General features: G+C 37.9%; 1 protein-coding gene across 1 annotated transcript in view; it reads left to right on the forward strand.

The window, feature by feature from the left end:
- Window positions 1–19869, forward strand: part of ZUP1 (zinc finger containing ubiquitin peptidase 1) — a gene marked incomplete at its 3' end in the record, with an annotated part of 60743 nt that overhangs the window by 1889 nt on the left and 38985 nt on the right. Inside the window, 4 exon segments of the mRNA XM_053709140.1 lie at window positions 2688–3320; window positions 5350–5457; window positions 8625–8743; window positions 19076–19244. Coding sequence (XP_053565115.1) covers window positions 2702–3320; window positions 5350–5457; window positions 8625–8743; window positions 19076–19244 — 1015 coding nt within the window.

Here is a 19869-nt window from a genome sequence, read left to right on the forward strand (position 1 = left end):
AGAAAAGAGAAGTGTTACAGCTGCATCAACCCTTGCAGCAGAACCACCCCTTTAGATTGAAATATTTTTTATTGAAAGATTTGTCACATACAAGTAATAACACAACAAAAATATTCTCATTACAATGAAGAAGAAATTGGTATTCAACTCGATTTCCACTTAATATTTCAATCTCGTGGAGACATTACCATAGCCCTCCACTATTGCTGATTTGAGGGTGACATTATCGCCTCTGCCCTCTTTAACTCTTAACCTAATAGAACCACCCCTTTAAAGGGACATTATACACTCGATTTTTCTTTGCATAAATGTTTTGTAGATTATCCATTTTTATATAGCCCATGCAGGTTTTTTTTTTTTTTTTTTTTACATTTATAGTTTTGCTTATTTTTAAATAACATTGCTCTGATTTTGACTCCTAACCAAGCCCCAAAGTTTTAGAATACTGACGTATACCTACTCCAGCTCGCTCCTGTTTGTATAAAGGGTCTTTTCATATGCAAAGGAAGGGGGAGGGAGTGTCTGCTATTTCCCACTTGCAGTGGGTGTTCCAGTTAACCTTTTAAACAGAGCTAAACTGGGAGCTTCTAAGTAAGTTTTTAAATGGCTTTTTATATCAGTATTTGTGCATCTTATTCTTTATAGTAGTGTCTATTACATACAGTTATATGAAAATTGGTGTATACTGTCCCTTTAAATTGTAGCTGACCAGCCCCCGGTGCTGTAGCCCACTGGGAAATGTCCTGGTATGCCAATCCGGCCTTGGAGTAAGATACATTTTCTGGAGCTGCTAGGAAACTAAATGCTGCTTATGTTTTAGCCTGTGTGCAAGTTTCACAAGATGTCAATGTTTTTTGTATTTTAACAATGCAGATTATACTGCATTTTTGTTATTAAACTGCATGTTTATTAGGTGTCCAGACTCTGGGATTTCTTAGCTCCTTAATTAAATTGGCAGTAAAATTAAACTTCCGATTCATATAGATCATGACATTTTAAACACTTTTCAGGTGTAATTCTATTATTAAATATGCTTTATTCTCTTGGTATCCTTTGTTGAAGAGTAGGCTCAAGAGCAGCATCAAACTACTGGGAGCTAGATGAACACATCTGGTGAGCCAATGACAAGAGACATATATATGCAGTCATCAATCAAGAGCTAGTGACCATTAGTGCACTTCTGAGCCTATCTAGGCATTATTTTCAACAAAGAATACCAAGAGAACAGGGAAGCACTTTTGATAATTGAAGTCAGTTTGAAAGTTAAGATTACATGCACAAATGTTAACCATGAAAGTTTCATTTTTGATTTTACTGTTCCTTTTAAAAGATGCAAAACTGCTTGTAACATTTACATGTGTGCATAAACTCTTCTATAGGAACAACCTAAGAAAAAAATCTGTAGTATATAGAGCAGTTTCTTTTTTGATAAACTAACTTCATGGGTTTACTTCCTTTCCTGTTGAGAGTTAATATCGTAGGCAATGTCATGCCCTTGCCCACCTGTATCACTAGAGATTGGCGGTGGTGTAAGTATGTGACCCTTGATTGGCTTACAGACCCCCCTGAGCAGGACACGGCTGGAGATTGGTCGGGGTGTGTGACTTGCTTCTGATTTTCTTATTGGCTATGTTCTATTTATGCTTTGTGGGCCACAAAAAGGGATATTAAATACTTTGTAATTACAAGACATTTATGTTGTGTTGCTATAGAATAACATATCAGAAATGCCTTTATGTTTTTTTTTAAAAATTAACATTCTTTTTACTGCAATTATTTTTCTATAGCCAAACTCCACCTACCATTTGCCTTATTTGCAGGAAAAAATCTGGGCTTTAGTCCTCAGAGAACATCGCTAGCCATAAAGTTAGTATAAAGTGCATTGTTTGGCACTCTTTATCAGTTAAAAGTCAATTAGGGACAGATATGTAGCATGGTTATAGCCTTGAGAAGTCAAGTACATTTCAAGTTGCAAGGGTTGTTAGAAATTGCTTTGTTTTCAGAGCTAAATTACATGAAAAAGGGCAAAAATAAATAATAAAAATATTTAGCAAAGTTGTTTCATTAGACATAACTAAACATTTTATGTAAAAATCTGCGGATGTTTACCGTCCCTTTTTAAACACACTAAACAAGGTTCAGTAATGAAAAAAGACATGCTTAATTATTTATATACATGACAATCTTTTGACTTTAGTGTCACTAACTCATTTCTTCTCTCCTCATGCCCTTTTATTTACTCTTCTTTCTTCCTCTTTGTTGTTTATAGTGTTGTGTATTTTAATATTCATTAACAGACATATGAAAAAGTACATAACGATAAGGAGTAAGGATACAGCCTTTGTAGTCTTTTGTAGGGTTTGTGAAGAGGATGTAGGGAAGGTTTTTCCTTGACTGCATATGCTGTGTAACATATATTGAAATGGTAAGTGGTTAGTTGAATTGATGTTTTTATTGTGTGTGTGTGTGTGTGTGTGTGTGTATATATATATATATATATATATATATATATATATATAGTATATTTATATATATATATATATATATATATATATATATATATATATATATATATTTAAATAGCTTCCAGTGTTTCTGAGTTTTTCTATATAACGGGCAGCTCAGCAGTTAGTTCAATTACAGTGTAAGTCTGTTTGAATTACATTTTCCATTTTTGAATATTACAGACACTTCTCTGAGCATGCTCGTCTGTGACATCTGCACCCAGGAGGTGGCCTCTGAGGCAGACATGAAGAGCCATCTGCAGCTTGAACACATTGAGCAGGAAGCATCTTGTCCTGTCTGTACCATTGGTGGACTAACTTATGATGAACTGAATCTCCATATGCTCACAGCTCATGTTGACATTGACGGTTCCTTGGATGCTGATCATGTCAACAGTAAGCCATACTGTATTTCAACCAAGGGAATATATGATTCATCCAACTCAGGAAAATGTGCTGACCCACCATCTGATTGTAGAAGACAGTATCTACTCATGGACAAGGGCACCCCAAATAACCAACACTCAGGATTTGTACAGTCAGATGGTATTGTCAGGGATCCACACTGTGTTAACATCTCTGATAAAACCAACTTGTGTTTTAATGCTGCATCTTCTTGCTTCTCATCTGGTTTATCTAGAGATTCTTGTGGGCAAAGCAGCTCTCAAAATCAATACAATAACTGTGAACCTTCTCCTTGTGAAATTGGCACTTTACTGGACTGTCCTTTTTGTTGTGAAGTTCAAATCTCTGTTGAAGCTCTTGAAGAACATGTCCAAACGGAACACACTGAGCTCCTGGAAACACCCACCAAAGGTGTGTAAGTTATTGTTTGTATTTTTATAGCTCACAAATAATTATATGTCCGCCAGACTGCCACTGATCCCAAAATGTCACCTTGTGTTTGTTGTAAGACTGTAAATAAGATTTATGTAGCCTGTAAACCTTACTAATGGCAAAGCTTAGTAAATGTGCTCAGTATCTAGAAGCCAGGCCAAAAATCTAGGAGCCAGAATTTTTTTTTCTTCAATATTGTGTGTGTGTGTTTTCTCCCTCTCCCTTTTTTTTTTTTTTTTTTTTTTTTTTTTTTTAAATAACACGAGTTAAAGGGACATTAAGCTGCTGAGTACAACTACAGTAGCATAGTTAATAGTCACCATACTATTGTTTTTCACCCTGTGCCTCTAGCTGTGTTCAGTTATTCTCTTATTTTATCTCCTTACAAGTATCATTTAGTGAAGCTTTGCATCTTCATACTGGGTGCCGCCATCTTGGAGTTTATATTTGTCATTTAACTTTAAAACTGTGCAAAAAAAACTGCAAACATTTAACACTACCCACTCTCTGTAATGTGAGCTAAACTGAAGTGAACGGTACTGCTGTCAAAAAGTAGATCTGTGAAAGGGCACTGCACCTATCACAGGATGCACCAATACGCGAACTATAAAATCATGGTATAGCTTTACCAACTGGGTTCTGTAATAAGTTAAAATAAGAGAGTGGCTTCAAAGAGAGCTGCCGGTACAGGAATGAAGACTATAGCATAGTGAGTAGTAACCAGGCTACTGTAGTTGTACCTATCAGTTTAAAGGGACACTGAACCCAGATTTTTTATTTTGTGATTCAGATAGAGCATGCAATTTTAAGCAACTTTCTAATTTACTCATATTATCAAATTTTCTTCATTATCTTGGTATCTTTATTTGAAAAGCATGTAAGTTTAGATGCCGGCCCATTTTTGGTAAACAACCTGGGTTGTTCTTGCTGATTGGTGGATAAATTCACCCACCAATAAACATGCGCTATCCAGGGTACTGAACCAAAAAATAGCTTTTGATAATAGGAGTAAATTAGAAAGTTGCTTAAATTGCATGCTTTATCTGAATCGCGAAAGAAAAAAATTGGGTTCAGTGCCCCTTTAAATCCTTGATTGCAAGAAATGCATGATGCAGTAAATATACCCTTGATTCACAATTAAAGGGACCGTAAAGTCAAAATTAAACTTTAAAATTGCGCGCTCTGTATAAATCATTAAACAACTTTCCAATTTACTTCTGTTATCAAATTTGCTTCGTTCTCTTGGTATCTTTTATTGAAGAGTATAAGTAGGTAGTCTCAAAAGAGCTCAGGGGTGTGCACGTGTCTTTAGTGCTCTATGGCCGCAGTATTTTGCAACATTGTATAACAAAGCTATAAATAATGTTGCAAAACACTGCTGCCATAGAGTACTAAAGACACGTGCACACCCCTAAGCTCTTATGAGCCTACCTAGTTTTACTCTCCAATAAAAGATACCAAGAGAACAAAGCAAATTTTGATAACAGAAGTAAAGAAGTTGTTTAATATTGCATGCTTTATCTGATTCATGAAAGTTTAATTTTGGCTTTATTGTCCTTTTTAAGGTTTGAAGTCACCAGCTGATTGTCAGACTTTCATAGAATGGTGATTACTTATCTAAGATTCTGTGTGGTGGCGTCACAGAGTGGATTCTGGTCTCACAGCTGGCAACATCACACTTTAGACCTACAATTCACATAATGCGGGATGGTGGTAACTACAGGGTGAGTGCCACCATCCAAATGTGGCAGTAGTCCAATTGGGCTCAGAAATATTAATAAAAATGTTGCCAGGCCATGACTGACTTTGTTTTTTTCCCCCATAAAGTTTTTTTTATATGGTGTGAGATTTTTTTTTTTTTTTTTTTTTGTTTTTTTTTTCCATTTAATTCCCCCCCCCCCCCCCCGAAATGTAAAATATATTTTTGCAGATGCTAAAATTACATGTAATCTATAATGTTCTTGTTTACCTTGATATTCTTGTCTTGTCTTATCTTCCATATTTGTAGATACCCAACGACAATTTGAATGCCCCATGTGTTCCTTGATTTGCGCAAATTGCAAGATTCTAGAAGAACACGTAAACCTGCATTTAGAGGAAAACCCATACAATGAAGGTTTGTATACGTTGCATGGCTAAAATAGCCTAATAATCAACATTTAGTGTGAATTGAGAATCCTAAATGTTTTGGATAAGCTTGTGTTATCTCTGTTTATTTATATTTTTATATATATATATATATATATATATTATATCTTTAGACAGAACATTTAGACAAAGAACATTTTATCAGAATAATTAAAGGGATATGAAACCCCCCAAAAACATATTTCATGACCCAGACAGAGCACACAATTTTTAAAAAGTTTCCAATTAACTTCCATTATTGAATTTGCTTTGTTCCCATGGTAGTTGCCTGGAGCACCACATGACAGGAAATTCTGCTGCAATCCAGTGCTCTTACATAATGCTGCCATTGAGTGCTCCAGACATGTTCATGATCCTGAGCTTAAAGGGATATGAAACCCAAATTGTATTTCTTTCATGATTCTTGCTTTTAAAATTAAACAAAAAACTGTATTCAACATATCTCCAGGAAAGACTATACGTGACTCCTGTGCTGTTAAAATATGGCGGCATACATAGCCGCATCAAGCCTTGGATAAATAAACTAATAGAAACAATTTTCTTGCAATGTTTTGTGTAAGCTGAAGTTACAGCATAAAGAACTGTACTCAGTTTTTTATTATTACTCTGAAGTTAGTTTGAATGATTTTTAGCAGTCACGTGTTTAATGTCCCTTTAAAGGGACACTGAACCCAAAATTTTTTCTTTCGTGATTCAGATAGAGCAGGCAATTTATAAGCAACTTTCTAATTTACTCCTATAATCAAATTTTCTTAATTCTCTTGGTATCTTAATTTTAAAAGCAAGAATGTAAGTTTAGATGCCGGCGTTTTTGGTGAACAACCTGTGTTGTCCTTGCTGATTGGACAGCACCAACAAACAAGTGCTGTCCATGGTACTGAACCAAAACTTTGCTGGCTCCTTGGCTTAGATGCCTTCTTTTTCAAATAAAGATAGCAAGAGAACGAATAAAAATTGATAATAGGAGGTAATTAGAAAGTTGCTTAAAATTGCATGCTCTATCTGAATCATGAAAGAAAAAATTGGGTTTAGTATCCCTTTAAGTACTGGCAGAAAGACAGTACTACATAGATTTTATATATATATATATATATATATATATATATATCATTTTGTGGCCATCTTAGGTACTGGCTTTTTTTTTTTTTTTTTACCCCATTTTTCCGTAGTGTAGCTGCCCCCCCCAATATCCTACCACCCTCCCAGATCCCTTTATCAACAATTATTTCCCCCTCCCTCCTTCCCTTACGTATTATTTGCACTTACTGCACTGTATAGTGGTCTCGCGCGCGTGTGTGTGCTCCCGCCCTCCTAGACGAACTCCCGGAACAGCGTCTGGAACTACTCCAGCGATGGGCCGCCCACCCGCCTCCCTGCTATGGCTCCCACCAACAATCTGCACCATCGCTGGCCGATGCAGAGAGGGCCACAGAGTGGCTCTCTCTCATTGGTGGGTAAAAAAAGGTATTGCAGTGATGCCTCAATATCGAGGCGTCACTGCAATACCTTGAAAGCAGCTGGAATCTTTTTTTTTTTTTTTTTTTTTTAAATTGTTTAAAAAGATAGATAATGCCTTTACTACCCATTTCCTTGCTTTGTATTACCAACATTCAGTGTTCTCCACAGAAAATGTTGCCAGCCGGATGGCTTTATGAGGTATCATTTTCTGCTATCCAAAGCACAAATTAATTACATAATTTAACATTAATGTATTTAATGATAATTTGTGCCATAAAAATTGAACATTTTTAATATTAGCTAATGTTAGCTTAAAGGGACAGTAAAAATACAAAATAATGTTTTATAATTCTGCACATAGTGCAGAATTATATAACATTATCTAAGCAGCAGCGTTATAATTCTAAAGCATTTCCGGATTTTTTTTATTCCAAAGTTAGACTCCGCTCAAGGTTCTACTGAGCGGGTCTTGTTGTTCCAAAGTGCTTTGCGCCATTTAAATGAATATAGCTCGCTCCCGCTGCGGGAGCGAGCTACATTCACTTCAATGGTGGGATCGGGCGTGCTGTGACTAGACGGCGCTCCTGCAAAGCGCTTTTGAACAGGACCCGCTCAGTAGAACCTTGAGCGGAGTCCATCTTTGGAATAAAAAATATGGAAATGCTTTAGATTTATAACGCTGCCGCTAAGATCATTTTTATATAATTCTGCACTATGTGCAACAGTAACAATTTTCAAGTACTGTATACTATCCTTTTTAAATTTGCTTTCCTTAAATAAATTTACTAGTTTAGTGTGAAGATATTTACTGCTGTATGCTGTTTTATGTAGTCCTTATTTTATAAAATCTGCTTAAATAAATTTTACTAGTTTAGTGTGAAGATATTTACTGCTGTATGCTGTTTTATGTAGTCCTTATTTTATAAAATCTGCTAAATCCAATTAAATGGGTAGTAACATAGTAGATGAGGTTAAAAAAGGACAGAAGTCCATTGTGTTCAACCTATACAACTCTTATTTTATTCACAATAAAAGCTCCAGTTGAGCTTTAATGAATTCCATTAAAAAGGTGACGCAATTATAAGCAATTATATCCCCAAATTCTGTTTCTAGCCAGAAATGTATCCAAACCATTTTTAATTTTTTTAAATTTATCTAAGATATTGGTATTTAAATGGGTCATAATTTTGAATAATATTGTGGGATTAAGAAATGCTCCTCATAAATGGCGTCACTGCTTCAGTAAGTGTTTTTATTGTTCATGAAGCATATGTACATATGATCTCCAGATGTGGAGGATACCTTTTTGTTATTTATTTGCACAACAAATAATGGAGCCGGAATATTTTTAGTAAGTATTAAATTAACAATGGTACAGATAGGAGTCATGGTCAATGCAAGGCAGGCCGTTGCTGGTACTCTGAGTAGGCGTGGTTTTGAATGTTTGTACATATGCCCTATGCCCATGCAAAAAGTGAGAGCTTTCATTTAGATAATTTTTTGCTGATACAAATATATTGCAAACAGTCTTCTCTCCAAAACTGAAAGGCTATCATAAGCTTTTTTATTTTGATTATTATGTCTCTTTTTAATGTTAACAAAAGTAGTAGAGAGTAAAACATGATCTGCCTCTCGCTCCTTAACTATGGTTATTCTGTTAAATTGTCTGTCTCCTAGTGGCTTCATCCAAGAGCTCTGTGGATTTAAATTTAGCCATACAGCTCCAGGAAGAGGAAGATAAAAGAAGAAGAGTTGAAGAATCACAAAGAGAGGAGGAGGAATTTAAAAAACTACAGGTGTGCTTTCATCCGTTCTCTTTTCTACAAAGTTACTTTGAAATGCTAATGAACTAAATTCACAGTAATTCCACATTTTTTTTCTCTCTCTCTCTTTCCTTAATCCCATTTCTCCTTTATATTTTATGCTATTTCTTAAAGGGACACTGAACACACAATTTTTCTTTTGTGATTCAGATAGAGCATGCAATTTTAAGTAACTTTCTAATTTACTCCTATTAGCAATACTCTGGATAGCACTTTTTTATTGGTGGATGAATTTATCCACCAATCAGCAAGGACAACCCAGGTTGTTCACCAAAAATGGTCCGGCATCTAAACTTACATTCTTGCAGTTCAAATAAAGATACCAAGAGAATGAAGGAAATTTGATAATAGGAGTAAATTAGAAAGTTGCTTAAAATGTCATGCTCTATCTGAATCACAAAAGAAAAAATTTGGGTACAGTGTCCCTTTAATATTTCGCTTCTAACCTTGGGATTCCAACAATTGATTAACCCTTTTGCTGTCAGAGAGTTGAATGCAAAAGTCCTTTGTATGATATTGGCTACTAGGCAATTGGCAATAGTCTGTACAGATATTTACATTGACAAACTGCCCTATAAGGCAGAAAGACACGCTACACATCTTCTGTGTATGTTTTTTATTTATTTTTTATTTCAATATCTATATTAAAAAACCATATACATGTAAAAAAAAAAAAATAGTCATTATGGATATAGTACACAGTCTAAAACATTTTCAGCTGCCAGAGCCATGCTTACAGGCTGGTGGTGGTGGTGGTGTGTATGGTCTTGTATATCTAATATATTGACAGTATCACTATTATACAAATTAAAAAACACATTTATCTTCCTCATTTATAGTAATTCAAATATCTATAAATTAATTGCAATTTTATTTTACTCCACAAAAACATCATATGCTGACTGTTTTAAGATCTGAGAGAGAAAATTAGTTAATGAAAATACAAAGCTCATAAAAAATATATATAAATATAACCTTTTTCCATTATAATCCTCAATTGTTTTAATGATAATAGTTTTGTATAATTTTTTGTCTAAATGTATGCCACCACATTTAAATAGTCTTCTTCTTAGTGAACATGTAACCTTTATATATTATTTCCAATAATTCAATCAAATCAAGTAGGGACTGCAGATCAGATGGTGTCCTTGTATTAAGCTGAAAAATCTAAAAGGCTTATCATTTAATAAGAGGCTTGTGCTTGTCCCCACCTCTCCTATTTAAACTGGGGGTTGTCTGGTCTGGTGAGATCGTGTAAGAAGCTTGTCAGTACTACAAGGCCTCTCAAGGTGTTCTCTAAAGACAATTCTTAAATTGAGAACTGTGTACCTCTTTAATGAGTGTTCCCTGATTTTCTTCATGTGAAGGAGGGATACTTACATTACAATATATTGTTAAAAGGACATAATACTCATATGCTAAAACACTTGAAAGTGATGCAGCATAACTAAAAAGCTGATAAGAAAATATCACCTGAGCATCTCTATGTAAAAAGGAAGATATTTGTCTTCAAAATTTCTTTAGCTCACCAGAGTAAGTACTGTCCAGCTGCAAGTTGAAAACCCCCAAAAAACAATAGCAATAGCTTCCTTTTTTACATAGAGATGTTCAGGTGATATTTCCTAGTCCACTTTTTACAGCTATGCTGCATTAGTTTCAAGTGCTTCAGCATTTCAGTATCATGTCTCTTTAAATTATTTCATTTATATTTGTTGACGCCAGCAAATTTGAGGATCTGGCCCTGGATCTCTTTTTAATTGTCCAAGTAAATGTCTATGTGATTACTAGATGATACCGGTTTACACTTTAAAGTGAATGTAAAGTTGAATGAATGAGTGACCGAATTGAATGAGTACTATTAAAACAGGGGCACTTTCATTCATTAAATTTTACATTGCAGCATTTTTTTTTAAACACTTACCTTTTTCTTTAGCAAACGCTGACCTGCATTCCTCTGCCCCCAGCTCCTCTGTAGTTTTATGACAAAACCGGCTTCCTCGAATCATGGCGTGCACCCCAGAGCATCCAGCTCTTTATGCCACGCCATGATTGGAGGAAGCCGGTTACGTCATTGAGGTGCTAAGTACAGTTAGAGAAGCGGGCAGAGGATCGCCGGTCTGGTTTTGCTAAAGAAAAGGTAAGTATTTAACAAAAACACTGCAATGTAAGTGCCCCTGTTTTTTTTATAATTTTTTTTATTGAGAATAAGAGAATTACAGTACTGGCTAACCACTTACAGAGGCTCTTAACCTGTAAGGGCTAATTATCTAAACAAACAAAACTGTACATACACATAGCAATAATACACTATTATAAGGCATAAAGAAAAAAATACAGTTCCATAGCTAGTGTTAATGTAAGACAAAATGCCAGAGGTAATTCAAGTAATGTAAAGCTACCTATGTGGTTAAAAGGAACATAAAACTGACCTCAAGTTTTTTACTTTAACATATAGGGCCCTTTTTGACCCCTTGTTTCAATAGTTGCACATACGTATCTTCACAATATCGGGGAGGGAACTATCAATAGCTTCTATAGTACATCACATATATATATATATATATATATATATATATATATATATATATATATATATATATATATATATATATATATATATATATATATATATATAGGGAGAGAGTTTAGGGAATAAAACATGGGATCTGTGTCCCTTAGCATAGCGATTAACCTATATTAAGGGAACCCATAGTGTGTAATATTGAAGGCGGATGATGACTTATAAATATTTATATGTCTGAAGGATGATAATATCTTCAACAGTCATTCGGGTCAGCAAGAACTTGCTATGCAAGCTATCAGAAACAATATCATTATTATTGCCATAACTGTACATATAAACTATAAAAGACAAGAACTATAAGTGCCACATTAGTTCATGATCTTAACACTCTCTTCTGTATTCTCATATGCAACATCATATTAAACATATTATTTGAGCAACTAAAAAAGGAGTGAAAGATAGAAAACACTATACTGTGAGTTCTTAAAGAGCTAGACTATAGTATCAAAATGAACAAACACTAGTACCAAATAACAAAGAACTTATTAACAGAGATTTCCCATATAAGAATTTCCTTAGAAGAGGAAGACATTTCTATAAGCTTCAATTTGGCCCACAGGGAGTAATGGTAGGAATCTTATGTGATATATGAGCATATAATACTACTTTGGTACTGCAAGGGAAAAATATGTAAATAAATAAATTACACTTCAGAACATACTCCAGGTTGAGAATCTTAAGGTAGAGGTCGGTTAGGTAGAGGTCGGTCTAAAGGAAGGCCGCAGCTGCATATCTCTCCATTCCAGTATCTTAGAGCTGAGGTTGAGGTTAATACTTGTATCAATCTGTCCAGGATATACCAGCAATGCTCCTTAGCTATAAATTAACCGTGGCTGTTGTATTTAGTGAGTGATATGCAGCCGTTATACTAACTCATCTACTAAGACTCCAAGATAAACGGCCATCTTGGTCACTGCCCAGAAGCATCCCCCCGTAAGTGCCCCTGTTTTTAATAGTATTTATTTTTAAAGACACAATGAGTCCACGGATCATCTTCATTACTTATGGGCTATTCACCTCCTGGTCAGCAGGAGGAGGCAAAGAGCACCACAGCAAAGCTGGTAAATAGCTCCTCCCTTCCCTCCCACCCCAGTCATTCTCTTTGCATACGTTAGTGCTAGGAAGAGGTAAAGTGAGGTGTTAGAAAAGATTCTTCAATCATGTGTTTATTATTTTTAAAGTAGTGCAAGATTGTGCTGCCTTGTTCTAGGGTGTAGCCGTAGTCCATATCAGTCTCTTCAGTAGAGCTTTTGGTGGCTTTAGAGCAATGGGAACTGGTGGGACATAATTCTCACTGCGCCTCCCATACATTTATGCTGCCCTAATCCTGATGGCCTAAGCAATCTTAACTCAGGCTTTATCATTTTCCACAGGGCTATGGGAGGGAGAGGACCTCTTAAACCTGCTGGACTGTCTTGCTGTCGGACAGCATTAAGGTAAGTGCTGACTTTTTCTTTATTCGGGGACAATATAAAGCTCAGAGAAAAGTGGGCACTTTAGATGAGACATACACATAAGGCTCAGACATATGGGACGCTTTATGTTGGGACATTTACTCTGTATGTTATGGAGAGTTTTATTTTAACAGCACCAAGTACAGGAGCACTGGGGCTGGGAGATAAGCTGAATTTTTTTTCATTACGGTGGTTAACTTTCTAACGTCTTGTTATTTCTATGAAGCCGGTTGGGGTTATGTTTGTGTTAGTGACGCCCACAATGGGCGTGGCTACTGATTTTCGCACGTGTCTCCAAACTGCGCAGTTTTCAGCCTGGCTTTGTGTGTGAGGATCGGCTGAGCATCGTCGCACTTGAACCGCAAGGTTTTTACATAAATTAAGCTAGCGGTTAGTGCACTATAGAGGCTTGAGTATCCGGATCGCTTCAGTCATAGCAGGAAGTCCGGTTGGCAGGTAGGCACCTCAGCAGAGCTGCTGAGGTGTAAGGGGGTCTGAATTTTATTAATTCTCTGAGAATACGTCTTTTTTACTTATAAGCAGTAAAATAGTTGACGTTTTTAAAATTTAAGCCACAGTAACGTTTATGTTATAAATATTTTTGAATTACTTAGAGGTTGATTTTTCGAATACGTTTTTTTCTTTCTGTACGTAAAAAAGTTTTCTTTTATTTTTTAAAGTGACAGTAACGTTTTTTTTGTTAATTTTTTTTTTTTTTTGTTAAAATCTGTTTTTTATTACATTGTCATTTTATGGTAATTCAGTATGGACATAGGAGCAGTGGAAAATGTTACTTGCTCCATGTGTTTGGATGCCAATGTGGAACCACCAGTTCCTTTTTGTCCCTCGTGTATTGAGAGGGCTTTAAGTTATAGAGAAAAGATTTTTCATGAACAAGATTTGTCTAAGGCGGATGCTTCTCAGTAGTCTAATGATGAGAATCGGAGTATGCCGCAGCTTTCTCCCCAAGAGTCCCAAACTTTAATGCCCGCACAAGCAGTGCCCTGTACTTCTACTCTAGCGCCTGCTGGAATTACTCTAAAAGACATAGCTGCACTTATGTCTTCCACAATTTCTGATGCGTTGTCTGCTTTTCCTATGCTACAAGGTAAACGTAAGAGGAAAGACACCCATGTTATCAGTGAGGTTTCTGATGCCATGGTGGCAATCTCGGATGTACCCTCCCAGGGAACTGAGATGGAGGGTATAGAGGCTCTCTCAGAAGGTGAAATTTCAGATTTAGAGAGTATATTGCCTTTGACTGACTCAGAGGTGGTCTCTTTCAGATTTAAACTAGAACACCTCCGCCTGTTACTCAGGGAGGTTTTGGTTACCTTAGACGACTGTGACTCCTGCAAAGTCGAGTTCCTTCTTACTCAGATGTTTTTCCAGTTCCTAAGCGAGCTTCGGAGATTGTTTCTAAGGAATGGGAGAGACCAGGTATTCCCTTCTCGCCATCTCCTATTTTCAAAAAGATGTTTCCTATCGCTAACGCTGTCAGGGAAGCTTGGCAAACAGTTCCTAAGGTGGAAGGGGCTATTTCCACCTTAGCCAAGCAAACTACTATTCCCATTGAGGATAGTTGTGCTTTTAAAGACCCCATGGACAAAAAGTTAGAGGATCTACTTAAAAAGATTTATGTTCACCAGGGTCGTCTGCTATTGCAGCCGGCTGTATGCATTGCTACTGTCACCAGTGCAGCAGCTTTTTTGGTTTGATGCTCTGTCCGAGTCTCTCAAGACTGAGACGTACTTAGAGGAGATCCAAGATAGGATTAAAGCTCTGAAGTTAGCTAATGCCTTTATTACGGATGCTTCTCTGCAAATTACTAAGTTAGCAGCTAAGAGTTTGGGGTTTCGCTATCCTAGCCCGCAGAGCCTTATGGTTAAAACCTTGGTTTGCGGACGTGTCATCTAAATCTAAGCTGCTAGCGATTCCTTACAAGGGGAAGACCTTGTTTGGACCTGGCCTGACAGAAATTATCTCTATTACGGGAGGTAAGGGTCATTGCCTTCCTCAGGATAGGAGAAGCAAGCAGAAAGGGCGACAGAATAATTTTCGTTCCTTTCGAAATTTCAATGGAAATTCTTTCTCTTCCTCCTCTAAACCGGAACAATCTAAGCCTACTTGGAGACCCAACCAGTCTTGCAACAAAGGTAAACAATCCAAGAAGCCCGCTGTTGAATCCAAAACAGCATGAAGAGCATGCCCCAGATCCGGGTCCGGATCTGGTTGGGGGCAGACTCTCCTTCTTTGTTCAGGCTCGGGACGTTCAGGATCCCTGAGCAATAGAAATAGTGTCTCAGGGATACAAACTGGAGTTCAAAAATTTTCCTCCCCGAGGAAGATTTCTTCTTTCAAGATTATCTGCAAACCAGATAAAAAAAAAAAGGCGCTCTTACATTGTGTAAGAGATCTTTCCTCCCTGGGAGTGATTATTCCCATTCCAGTACAGGAACAGGGGCAGGGTTTTTATTAAAATCTGTTTGTAGTTCCCAAAAAGGAGGGAACTTTTAGACCTATCTTAGACCTCAAGAGTCTAAACAAGTTTCTCAGAGTTCCATCATTCAAGATGGAAACTATTCGTACCATTCTTCCATTGATCCAGGAGGGTCAATTTTATGACAGTGGATTTAAAGGATGCATATCTTCATGTTCCTATCCACAGAGATCATCACAGGTTCCTGAGGTTTGCCTTTCTGGACAAACACGTTCAGTTTGTGGCTCTTCCTCTCTGTCTGGCCACGGCACCCACATTTTTCACAAAGGTTATGGGGTCTCTGCTGGCGGTCCTAAGACCGCGGGGCATTGCGGGGGCTCCTTATCTGGACGATATTCTAATCCAGACGCCATCTTGTCAACAAGCAAGATCTCATACCAACATGGTACTATCCTTCCTGAGAACTCACGGGTGGAAGGTAAATCTGGAGAAAAGTTCCCTAGTCCCGAAAAAAAGGGTGACTTTCTTGGAAACTCTAATCCTATATCTATGAGGATTTTTCTGACAGAGTTCAGGAAATCAAAGATTCTAGATACCTGTCGAGTCCTTCAGTCCACTTCTCGACCATCAGTGGCTCAGTGCATAGAAGTAATCGGTCCGATGGTGGCGGCAATGGACATCATCCCGTTTGGTCGGTTCCACCTCAGGCCTCTGCAGTTAAACATGCTCAGGCAGTGGAATGGAGGTTATGCAGACTTGTCTCCTCGAATAACTCTGGAACAGGAAACGAGGGACTCTCTTCTATGGTGGTTGTCTCTGGATCATCTATCCCAGGGAACCTGCTTTTGCAGACCGTCCTGGGTGATAACAAATGCCAGCCTTCTAGGGTGGGGAGCTGTCTGGGGTTCCCTAAAGGCTCAGGGAGTTTGGACTCAGACAGTCGGTTCTTCCTATAAACATCCTGGAACTAAGCAATCTTCAATGCCCTTCTGGCCTGGCCTCAGTTGGCTTCGACTCAGTTTATCAGATTCCAGTCTGACAACATAACGTCAGTGGCTTACATCAATCATCCGGGAGGAGCGAGGAGTTCCTTAGCGATGACAGAGGTAGCCAAGATAATCCATTGGGCGGAGGCCCATTCTTGCCATCTGTCAGCGATCCACATCCCAGGGGTGGACAACTGGGAGGCGGATTTTCTGAGCAGACAGACTTTTCATCCGGGAGAGTGGGAACTCCATCCGGAAGTGTTCTCCAACCTGATTCTCGAATGGGAACGGCCGGAATTAGATCTCATGGCATCTCGTCAGAATGCCAAGCTCCTGAGATACGGGTCGAGGTCCAGGGATTTCTAGGCGGAACTGATAGATGCTCTGGCAGTCCCTTGGTCCTTCAGCCTAGCATACCTGATTCCACCGTTTGCGCTTCTGCCTCAGGTCATTGCTCAAATCAAGCAGTAGAGGGTGTCGGTGATCCTCATTGCACCTGCTTGGCCTCGCAGGATTTGGTATGCAGCTCTCCCGTTGAGGAAGGATCTTCTAATTCAAGGGCCTTTCCTTCAACCAAATCTAGTTTCTCTGAAGCTGACTGCTTGGAGATTGAACGCTTAATCTTATCCAAGCAAGGTTTTTCTGATTCGGTCAGAGAGACCATGAATTAGGCTCGTAAGCCTGTAACCAGAAGGATTTACCATAAGATATGGCGTAAATATCTCTATTGGTGTGAATCCAAGGGCTACTCGTGGAGTAGAGTTAGGATTCCCAGAATTTTGTCTTTTCTCCAAGAAGGTTTGGAGAAGGGTTTATCGACTAGTTCCCTAAAGGGTCAGATCTCTGCCTTATCTATTTTGTTACACAAACGTCTGGCAGATGTCCCAGATGTACAATCTTTTTGTCAGGCCTTGGTTAGGATCAGGCCTGTGTTCAAACCAGTTACTCCTCCGTGGAGTCTGAATTTAGTTCTCAAGTTCTTCAAGGGGCTCCGTTTGAGCCTATGCATTCCTTAGATATTAAGTTATCTTGGAAAGTTTTATTTCTTGTTGCTATTTCTTCAGCTCGTAGAGTGTCTGAGCTCTCTGCGTTGCAATTCAATTCGCCTTACCTTATTTTCCATTCAGATAAGGTAGTTTTACGTACTAAACTAGGGTTTCTTCCTAAGGTTGTTTCAGACAGGAACATTAATCAGGAGATTGTTGTTCCTTCCTTGTGTCCTAATCCTTCTTCCCAGAAGGCACGTCTTCTGCACAATTTGGACGTAGTCTGTGCTTTGAAATTTTACTTACAAGCGTCTAAGGACTTTTGTCAGTCTTCTTCTCTGTTTGTAATTTTCTCTGGAAAACGTAAGGGTCAGAAAGCTACGGCTACCTCTCTTTCTTTTTGGCTGACGAGTATCATCCGTTTTGCATATGAGACTGCTGGACAGCAGCCTCCTGAAAGGGTTACGGCTCATTCCACTAGGGCTGTTGCTTCCTCATGGGCATTCAAAAATGAAGCTTCTGTAGAACAGATTTGCAAGGCTGCAACTTGGTGTCCTCTTCACACTTTTTCAAAATTTTATAAATTTGATACTTTTGCCTCGGCTGAGGCCGCTTTTGGGAGAAAGTTCTTCAAGCAGTGGTGCCTTCCGTTTAGGTTCCCTGTCTTGTCCCTCCCGTATCATCTGTGTCCTCTAGCTTGGGTATTGTATCCCATAAGTAATGAAGATGATCCGTGGACTCATTGTGTCTTTAAAAAGAAAAGAAAATTCATGCTTACCTGATAAATTTGTTTCTTTTTAGACACGATGAGTCCATGGCCCGCCCTGTTCTTTTAGACAGGTTGTTTTTTTATTATAAACTTCAGACACCTCTGCACCTTGGCTTTTCCTTTCTCTTCCTAACTTCGGTCGAATGACTGGGAGGGAAGGGAGGAGCTTTTTAACAGCTCTGCTGTGGTGCTCTTTGCCTCCTCCTGCTGACCAGGAGGTGAATATCCCATAAGTAATGAAGATGATCCGTGGACTCATCGTGTCTAAAAAGAAACACATTTATCGGGTAAGCATAAATTTTTCTTTTTTTTAAACCGGGCACTGATTCTTTCAACTTTACATTCACTTTAAGCAGTGCTATAAAGCTTTAGGCAGTTTTCATAAATGAATTGTAGTATAAGCTAAACGTTGTTACAATTGTGGTATTCTGTTCATATTTTTTTTAGTTTTTTTCTTTACTTTGTAATTTTACTGAATTGTCTTGGAAACTCCTTGCAGTAGCTGAGATATCATGAGATAATAGATATTTAATTTGCATTTGTAACCTTCGAGAACCTCCTTAAATGTTTTAGTGATTTGTGATTTTGTCATGCATCTTTATTCATATAAAAGCACAGTATAATCAAAATAAAATGTTCATGATTCAGATAGGGCATGTAATTCTAAACAACTTTTTAATTTACTTTTATTATCACATTTGCTTTGCTCTCTTTGTATTTTTTGTTGAAAGCTAAACCTAGGTAGGCTCATATGCTCATTTCTAAGCCCTTGAAGGCTGCCTTTTTTATCTCAGTGCATTTTGACAGTTTTTCAGAGCTACAGAGCTATATAGCTATAACGTGTACCATATAGATAACGTGCTCACTTCCGTTTAATTACTTATGAGTCCGCACTGATTGGCTAAAATGCAAGTCTGTCAAAAGAACTGAAATAAGGGGACAGTTTGCAGCGGCTTAGATACAAGGTAATCACACAGGTAAAAAGTATATTAAAAAGAGTTATGCAAAACGGAGTAGACTGTCCCTTTTAATGATTCTATATCAACTAAATTAAAGTAGTAAAAAATGTTGCATGTTTTATGCCAGAGACAATTTGGTTTGGACAATTCCGGAGGCTACAAGCAACAGTCCCTACAAAATATGGAAAAGGCAGTAGCAAGGGGAAGAATGCAGCCCATTGATTTTCATATACAGAAAGCACAAATGATGGAGTCTTTAGCTACTGGTATAGATGATGGAAGAACAAAGACATCAGGTTTGTACAGTTATTGGTACTTTTATTTAAAGGGACCTACTGATTTTCATTCCATTGTATTTTTGTCATTTTTTTCAATGGTGTGATGGGTGTCTCTTAACCCTTTGAGCGCTAAGCACTTTCCCACCTGGGTGCTAATATTTTCTAAGGCTTTTTTAATTTTTGTAAATTAAAAACAAAAAAAAATGTAATTTTTTTTTTTTTTTTTTACAGACCCCCAAGACTTATACTATTGGAAAGGTTAGGCGATTACCTTTCCAACCGTGGGTCTTGTGGGTCTGTAGCTGCTTAGATGCCTGAGATACAGGCTTCTAAGCAGCATGCCCCCCCTCCTCCTATGCTTAACATTGTTAAGTATAAATAAAGTTGCGCGGTGACGTTATCACGTCATTACGTGTGACGTCACCGCGCATCACATGAAGCCCCGGCGATGCCTGTCACTACAGGCACGATCGCCGGGGTAGGAGCAGTTAGGAGCCCCCAGATCTCCCTCAAGGTGGGAGAGTGCTCATGACGGCTCTGAGCCGTCATTAGCACCAGAGTGAGAAACTCTGTGACGGCTCAGAGCCGTCATTAACACTCAAAGGGTTAAATGGCCATGATACCCAAATGTGGAAACACTTGA

This window comes from Bombina bombina, chromosome 4 (assembly GCF_027579735.1).
Source record: "Bombina bombina isolate aBomBom1 chromosome 4, aBomBom1.pri, whole genome shotgun sequence".
In the NCBI taxonomy this organism is placed as follows: Eukaryota; Metazoa; Chordata; class Amphibia; order Anura; family Bombinatoridae; genus Bombina; species Bombina bombina.